Raw genomic sequence first — 9292 nt, 5'->3', positions numbered from 1 at the left:
TCCTCTTTGTACTTATAGCTTCTAACATAGTGCCTTGTAGTTGCTCAAATGTTTCATGGATAGATGAGTAGAGTGATGGAATGAATGCTTCTGAGGGAGAGTGTACTATATTTAAACAGCAACAACAACAAAAAACCCATGCTATGAAATCGACTGTTCTAAGTTTCTGGAAGCAGTGAGAAACAATTGTCATAGGATTCTTGGAAATGAGCTGTCTTTCTGCCTCTTCCTTTCCCATGAGATTTTCTGTTTGGCATGTTGTTGTGGATAAAGCAGTAGATGAGTGACAATGAGACAGTGCCAGTGCAGAACAGAAGTATCTTCTTTGGAGAGATGAACTGCTAACGGATCCTTAAGAAATCTTTGATATTTTTCCTCACAGAGACATTGATTATGAGTGATATCTTTTTTCTTTTTTCTTTTTCTGAGATGGAGTTTCACTCTTGTTGCCCAGGCTGGAGTGCAATGGCGTGATCTAGGCTCACCGTAACCTCCTGCCTCCCAGGTTCAAGCAATTCTCCCACCTCAGCCACCCAAGTAGCTGGGATTACAGGCATGCACCACCAGGCCCAGCTAATTTTGTATTTTTAGTGGAGACAGAGTTTCCCCATATTGGTCAGGCTGGTCTCAAACTCCCGACCTCAGGTAATCCACCCACCCCGGCCTCCCAAAGTGCTGGGATTACAGGCGTGAGCCACCGCGCCCAGACTGATTATGAGAGATTTCTGTGATAAGAAATATAAAAAGATGTTTTAGCCAGAAATTAGCTACTCTGTCCCATCTCCCTAAATTTCAAACTTTGAATTCTTTCCATTTGAACTTTGTATTACTTTTGTGTTTGTGATCTAAGCCCAAGAAAAAGATGTCAAATTCTCACGAAGAGGATGTGGAGGGGTGGGGAAGGTGGCCACTTCTCCTGGAGAGCAGAGCAAGAGGCTGATTCCCTTTGCAGATTTACTAAAATGCTCCTCAGAAAGCTATTGCTAGCATTTTAAGTCTAGTGCATATGACTCTTACCTTCGATTTCATCAGTGCACATTTCCTGGAAGCCATAGAAACATTCTACAGTTTTTATTTGCAACTTTTTGAATTCAATAATATATACAAATATTGTACTACTCAAAATGCTCAAAATAACAAATCACAACAAGAACATGTCCTTCTTTGCCTCCTGTCTCCTTGCTAGCCCATTTTCCTTCCTAGAGGCACCCATTGGCATGTTTCTTATGAATCCTGGCAAGTTATTCTATGAATATCTATATTGGAAATCCAAGACTCCAAAACCCAAATGCGTTTCACGTAAACAACTAGTTCAAAGTCAAGTACAATAAAAGCCCTTTTAAAACTCAATCCTTACTCAGATGAGTGGATTTTGTTTTCTACTTACTTTCAAGAAAGGTAGTAAGAAAAGAAGCAAAAAGAGATAGCTTGGAATAATAAAAGAGTGCTGACAGGGGCTAAGGTGATCAGGCTCCACCACTAACTAGCAGATGTGAGTCTAGCTTCTCCACCAGAAAACCACAGGGCTCTCCAGGTGATGTCCAAGGCTCCTTCCAATGTAAGGACCTCAATTCTGCTCAACAAGAGATCACATCTTTTTTCTCCAGTCAAAGGCCAGTATAGGTACCTGTTACATCTGTAGTATTCTGAGACTCTAATGTAGTCAGGGAAGTTTCATGACTCATTATATTTCACTATATCTCTTTGAAAATTGGCATTCTATCAAATATAAATACAGTAACTTAAATCATAATAACATCATTTCCCAAATATTCTTGACTAATGATATCCTATACATTTTGCTAAAAACCATGAAGAATTGATTATTGTACTTGCAGGTAGGTTCATCAACGCAATTGAGCTTGAAGGTGTTGCCTCATCAGTGCTTGGTGTGTATCAATTCTTAGCATAATCATATAAATCTTACAGTAAGGTTATGGGTCCTAAAGCAAACATGCAGAGTCAAGTAGGCTATAGCAAAATCACTTTTCAGTTACAGATCTTCAGGTTAACTCCCTGGGAGGTTTGTTCATCAGATCTTGGGTGAAGCTTGAGAAAGGCTCTCTTCCTAAGCTCTCTTAGCTGACTATACATTGGGATCTCCTGGAGAGCTTTAAAAAATGCTACTCAATCCCATTACTGGGCATATACCCAAAGGAATATAAACCATTCTACCATAAAGACACATGCATACATATGTTCATTGCAGCACTACTCACAGTAGCAAAGACATGGAATCAACTAAATGTCCATGTATGGTAAACTGGATAAAGAAAAAGTAGTACATATGGAATGTGGTATCATGGAATACTACACAGCCATAAAAAAGGATGAGATCATGTCCTTTGCAGGAACACAGACGGAGCTGGAGGCCACCATCCTTTGTAAACTAATGCAGGAACAGAAAGCCAAATACTGCATGTTCTCACTTATAAGTGGAAGTTAAATGATGAGAATACATGGACACGAAGAGGGGAACAAGACACTGGGGCCTATTTGAGGTTGGATAGTGGCGGGAGGAGAGGATCAGAAAAATAACAGATACTAGGCTTAGTATATTATTTGGGTGACAAAATAATCTGTACAATAAACTCCTGTGACAAGAGTTTACACCACACACACACACACACACACACACAAAGGCACATATATATATATATACAACCTGCCCATGGACTCCTGAACCTAAAGTAAACCTTTTTTTTTTAAAGCTCCCCCTCCACATAAAAAAAAATTTAAAAATTTAAAATGAAAAAAAAAAGTGCTATTGCCTGAGTCGTATCTCCTGTGATTCTGACATTGTTGGTTTTGTGTATGACCTGGGCATTGGGTCTCTCAAAGTGTTCCCACTGATTTCAATGTGCAGTCAGAATTAAGACCCACTACTGTAGAATTTGCCCAAGATTGTCTGGTTCTGGAAATCTCTTTGGATCATCAGAATTTGTTTACTTCTCTCACATGGAAGTGGTATAATCTCCCATATTAGTGCTACCCTTTGCATGAAACTGAGGCATAATCGGCCTGTTTCAGGCTACCCAGTGTTATCTGACGACCAGGAGCATCCACATCACCCAGGAGCTTGTTAGAAATGCAGCCTCAGGCCGACTGCAGTGGCTCACGCCTGCAATCCCAGCACTTTGGGAGGCCAAGGTGGGCGAATCACGAGGTCAGGAGTTCGAGACCAGCCTAGCCAACATAGTGAAACCCTGTCTCTACTAAAAATACAAAAAAAAGTAGCCGGGCATGGTGGCGGGCACCTGTAGTCCCAGCTACTTGGGAGGCTGAGGCAGAATTGCTTGAACTTGGGAGGCAGAGGCTGCAGTGAGCCAAGATTGTGCCACTGCACTCCAGCCTGGGTGACAGAGTGAGACTCCATCTCAAAAAAAAAACAAAAAAAAAATGCAGCCTCAGCCCAGTCCCACAGACCAATTAAAACCCAATCTGCCTTTAAGATACCTAGGTGTTTCATTTGCATATTCAAGTTTAGGCAGCACAACATAGTGGCCTCAAATTCTGCATTCCTAGCACAATGCTTCCTAGTAGTATGGATACTGCCGCCCTCATCCACAGTGGCAAGGATCTAAAGCACTTTCTCTAAGTGTGGGAAACTCGTTCTGGAATTCACCACAAACCTGAATCGAATTCTCTCCGAAACTGCCTTTTTAATTGACTGCTAATTCCCACGTGATTAGTTACATGAAAGTTTGAGAACCACTGATGCAGGCCCAACTTTTTCCCAGAGCAGGACTCATTCTCTTATTTGAAAAGCAGCTCAGTCTAATTGCACTTAGCCTACATCAGCCTAGAAGAAAGTATATTACCCTCTGGAGAAAACTACATCATCCCTTCCTCAGACCTTCAAATAACTGAAGCTAATCTTTCTCCTGCTGCCTGGTCTTCACTGTCAGGCTTAGATTTGATGACAATTGCTCCTGATTCTGTTTCTTCCTCTTCTTGGTATCCCACTATATCTCCCTGACACACTGGAAACCTTTCACTTCAGCCATACTCCTCAAAGTAAGATAGCCCAAAGCTAGAGGAAAGCTCTGAAGTGAGTCACGCAGTATAAAAATGACACTATCATCGGCTCTGATCAGAACTTTTTATCTTTTAATAATGCAGCTGGAGGTTGCATTCTTTTTAGAAAAGATACATGTCATGTTAGTTCAATATTAAGCTTTCATTTAACCACATGTCCTGTGTTCCTTCCCTATGGGTCATCAACTGATGTCACCTCATTCCAACACTTTCACAAGTACCAACTGAACTTGCATATAGGGCTTTACTTATAACCCAAATAAATTTCACCACTGTGGTCTCTGCCCACTATTTCAGCCAATAAGGAATTTCTGGTCACTGGTCCTATATACATGGAACAATCAGTCTTGGATACAGACAGTCAGAAGACATGGATTCAAGTCTGATCTCTACAACTTTGCTATAGGCTTTAGACAAGTTATTTGGCCTTTATAAGCCAATGGACACAATAATAGTACCTATCCTATCGTTGTGAGGATTCAATAAAGTAATATAAAAATGACTTTGTAAAGTATAAACCTGTGTAAACGTGAGTTATTAATGAAAGCACCGCAAGATACAAGGTACAAATAATCCACAAACGTAACCATAATAACAATTTGTTCATTCTTTGTGTTTTATACCCCCACATGAAATTAGTGGCAGTTCTGAAATCCTCTGAAATGCAAACTCTGTCTCCTCCACTACCATCTGTGGCCGATTCTAGTTTGCTTTCCTTCCTGACAGAGTTTGTGTCTTTTATCGACAAAAGAAGGGGAAAGCTGGTGTAAGAACCAGTGTAATTAAATACCAGGATAGTTCTCTAGAAACCAACCATGTGGAAGCGGATGAAACCAGAAAAACCCTTTAATGTCATTGACGTGGGTGTCCAAATGTTCAAGCAAGGCATCCACTTCCAGTTTCTCATGGAAAGAGGAACTTAAAATTGCTGAGATTCTGGTTGTTGGAATTCTGTAGAGCCATGGTTCCCAAGAAAAGGGAGACATGCAATGAATACCAAGGTGAGATCTCACCCTGCCTCAAGACCATAAGAGTCCTCTGAACTTATTCAGGAACAATGAGGTATCTACCCATTTCCTATAATAAGAACAATCTCAAAAACTGAATTCTCAGATTTAACCCAAAAGACTAGGAAATGCTTGGTAGTTTTCACTGAAGTCTCTCCCTACAAAACTCCAGGTACCTTTCCAAACACAAACCTTTGCAAATTTCCATGATTTACAGATTAGAATGGCTGAGGTTTTTAGAACACACATACTTTTGCAAAAGACTAATCAACACACAACTAGAGGAAATGCACAAAGCAAGAGATTTAACGATTAAATACACTCAGACTACTTAAGTAACAAACACCTAATGTTTATTAATAAATTAGTACACTTGAAGGCATTTTTCTGATATCGGTCCTTCACCACTACCCACAAACCCCGCCCACAAAAAGGGAGTCCACGCCACCTCTGCATTGGAATCTGGCAACTGAGCATTAGAAGGTACATTTGTAAATGGGAGCATAGTTGCAAATATATCAGACAAAGGTTCTTATAGCTGCAGCCATTTTTAATTAAAGTAATTGGTGAAGGAATCCCACCAAGACCAAGGTCTTGAGAGCAGATTGGACCTGTTGACTATATGTATATAAAAAACAAGACATATGTTAAAGCAAAGCTGGGCAAATTCTCTATGGAAAGGGTGCCACTGGCACTTGATTTTGACTTTCCAAAGTGCAGCAATGTGTTCCAGAACAGCTCAATTCTTAATAGGTGAAGTTCAAGTTCTTTGGTGGCCCAGTTGTCAAGCCACTTAAATAGCAAATCCTGATGGCTTGAGGATATCATTTCTCCAGCCCAGAGCATATTAGCATAAGAAGAGTACAAGTAATCAAGCATTCTACACAGTGTCCAGGTGAAAACCATACAATCAGCAACAGTGTGGTCAAGTTTCAGCCATGAATATGAACTATACAAGACGTATTTAAACGATAACTCAAAGTTGAATTGCATTACAGTAACTCAAATGGGGTCTTAAATTTTCTTAATCTTTAAGAAAATTTATAAAGGACAAATAATAATAAAAATAGTAATAATATCTGTTTTTAAAAAGTAGGTGTGAAAGTTAAGAGACATAAAGACTGCTTATAGGATTCCCAAGATGCCATTATACTTTTAAGAAGTTAAGAGCCTCACAATCCAGTGTGTGGGAAAAGTCACACTGCATTTATGGTAAGTTAAGTAAATTTAAAGTGCACAGAACAATCTTGAAAATACGTAAGAAGGCAAAATGGAGAAAATACGGAACTTAAAAAACTTTAGTGGTGGGTATTTCACAACAGTTACACCTTGCAAAGGCTTATAAACCAACTTCCCAGAAGAGTTATTTGAAAAAAAAGAGAGAAAGAAAGAACTCAAGCACTGGCCATATACTCTGTTAAAAACACACACACACACACCCCCCAAACAACAAAAATCAGAAACAGAAGAAAATAAAAAAAACCACCCTGCCACTAAATTGAGTAATTTCCAGAATGCAGTAACCCTATGTTCTACAGCAGGTCAGGAAGATGGCTATAAACAGAGTCCAGGAGGGTCTGGCTGGCTTCCTGGCTCTTGACTCCAATAATTTCAAATAGCCGATCCAGTTTGTCCTCAGCCTGGGGAATCTCTTCAATCACCCGCAGCTCCTCAGGATTTAGAATATGGAGCATGTCATCAAAGATAGGCTGCAAGTCACAGGGGTCCAGGCGTACCTGCCGCAACACTGTGTCCTTCTTTTCTGCAGAGAAGAGAGGGAAGCAAAGACAGCTGTAAGGTGACTGTACTGGCAAGGCCTGGGGGAAGGAGAGGGAGTCCTAGAGAGAGATACATCTATTTCCTCCCCAGCCTATTATTCTCCTTCCTCCATTACAGTGAGAGAGTGAGTGACCCTCTGGCACGTTCGAAACAACACAAGAGTTTTTACTGGCATTGCACGTGTAAGATAGCAAACAAGATCTGCCTGATAGAGATCAGCAAGGTCTTGCTTGAATGGCTTGCTGAGGTATCATTAATGTGACATTTGCCTAGACTTAACTAACTTCTAAATTATTTTGGAATTCAGAAGGTGAATGGTGAGATACTTAAAGAAACCAAAGAAACAAAAACACAAAACTAAAAAACCTTTACTACTTTCCCTATCTGTAATGTGTTTACTAAACTAAGATATACATATGCCCTCAATCAAAATGATCAAAAATTCTAAGACAAAGTAGTCTACTTATCTGACTTTCCGATTACATTGTGTTACTTTAGAACTAAACTGCTGAGAGAGTAAAAACACGTAAATAAAATATTATTTCTTCTCAGGTCATACCTTACATTGGGATGAGGAACTATAACTTTTATTACTATTATAAAGCACTTTTTCTAAAATATAATATATAACATGAAATATAAACTAAAATATAAATATTTTATGTAAATGTAAAAGAGATTAATATAAATATATAAAGTATATAAATTATAAATATGTAAATAAAACATTTTGTAAATACACAAAATATCAAATATAACCCTTTCACTAAAATATAACTGGAATTACCCAAAACTAGAAAATTTCTTTAAAAACTGTCACAAATAGTGTATGCTAATTCCCTAACCGATATTAAAAATTAAAAGTTACAAATTCTTTGCCAAAACTACCAATCCATAATGTTTAAAATATTGGTATTTGCAATGTAGTTTAACAAAGTGAATTTTAGGGTATTTTTAAGTCACTAAAACCTGTAGTTTTCTTTTTTTTTTTTTTTTGAGACAAAGTTTTGCTCTCGTCACCCAGCCTGGAGTGCAGTGGCACGATCTCAGCTCACTGCAACCTCTGCCTCTCGGGTTCAAGTGATTCTTTTGCCTCAGCCTCCGAGTAGTTGGAACTACAGAGGGCTAATTTTTCTTTTTTTAGTAGAGATGGGGTTTCACCATGTTGGCCAGGCTGATCTCTAGCTCCTGGCCTCAAGCGATCCGCCAACCTCGGCTTCCCAAAATGCTGAGATTACAGGCGTGAGCCACCGCACCTGGCTAGACCCACTTTATCAATGATGCTCAAGCTTGGACATTGTGCCTACCATCTGGATATGGTGCCAGCCAGAGCCTGGACTTATAAAGAGGCAAATGAGGCACTCGCCCCTGGTACAAAATGTAAGGTGGCACCAAAAATCTCAGTAGTCAAGTTAAATTTCAACGAAATAGGTTTTGTTGGTTTAGGGGTTTTTTGTTTGTTTTTGAGACAGGGTCTTGCTCTGTTACCAGGTAACAGAATGGCACAAACTCCTGGGCTCAAGGGATCCTCCTGCCTTAGCCTCTGGAGCTGCTGGGACTACAAGTTAATTTTTAATTTTTTGTAGAGACCACGTCTTGCTTTGTTGCCTAGGTTGGTCTCGAACTCCTGGCCTCAGGTGATTGGCCCACCTCGGCCTTCCAAAGTGCTGGGATTACAGGCATGAGCTGCTGCGCACGGCCTAAAACCTGTACTTCTGACTCTTCAGATAAGTTCAACTTTAAATCTTTGGATACAGCAAGCTTGGTAAATAATTTTCAAAAATCTTGCCAGACTACATTTTATCAGGCCTTCCCCGAAACACACATTTGATAGCATCATGAGGCCAAAGGGTGGCCCATAGCTCTCCACCAGGCAGTGTGAGCTGTGAAGATTTCGGAGGCGTGTCTTCACCAGCCAATGGCGAGGTTTTTCTCGGGCCAGCGTATCTTGAAGTTTTGGACTGGTCTTCTGGGCAGGTAATTCAGATGACTCACCTCTCAACTACAGCTGAACTGTGGAAGGGGAGGGACAAATCCCAGGGGCTCTTTGGGGGGTTTAAAGTGCGTGTGTGAGGTCTGCTGAGATGCCTGTACCTTTGGTAATAAAGGAACCGTTCCTGCTCAGCGCGGAGGAGCCACTGGATGTAGAGTCACAGCGGAGAAGGGGCTCCGACTCATCCACGAAGAAGCCCTTGTTCTTGTCCTGGGGGGAAGGCTCCACCGTCAGGAGAGCGGAATTCTCAAGTTTCGCGTTGGGGCTGGGGATGGGGCTCGGGCTAAGCGGGCTGGGGCTCATCGGGAGAGCCAGTTTGTCAGTTTCCAGCTGTAGGAGGGAACATTTTTTTTTATTATTATATATAGACAATAAGTTCTAGGGTACATGTGCATAACATGCAGGTTTGTTACATATGTATACTTGTGCGATGTTGGTGTGTGGAGACATTTTAAAATTTGACTTTACATCAGAT

The 9292-nt window shown here is 40.4% G+C and overlaps 1 protein-coding gene across 1 annotated transcript in view; it reads right to left on the bottom strand.

Annotated features, from left to right (window-relative positions):
* Positions 1-5381: 5381 nt before the first annotated feature.
* The window catches only part of TNFRSF21 (tumor necrosis factor receptor superfamily, member 21), a 74240-nt gene continuing 70329 nt past the window's right edge, over positions 5382-9292 (bottom strand). Inside the window, exons 5-6 of the mRNA XM_011960273.1 lie at positions 8919-9147; positions 5382-6807 (exon numbers count right to left, since the gene is read on the bottom strand). Coding sequence (XP_011815663.1) covers positions 6578-6807; positions 8919-9147 — 459 coding nt within the window. The 3' untranslated portion in view covers positions 5382-6577. The remainder of the gene's footprint in view (positions 6808-8918; positions 9148-9292) is intronic.

Source organism: Colobus angolensis, unplaced genomic scaffold (assembly GCF_000951035.1).
Source record: "Colobus angolensis palliatus isolate OR3802 unplaced genomic scaffold, Cang.pa_1.0 Scaffold51, whole genome shotgun sequence".
NCBI lineage: Eukaryota > Metazoa > Chordata > Mammalia > Primates > Cercopithecidae > Colobus > Colobus angolensis.
This window is presented reverse-complemented; position numbering and strand designations above follow the sequence as displayed.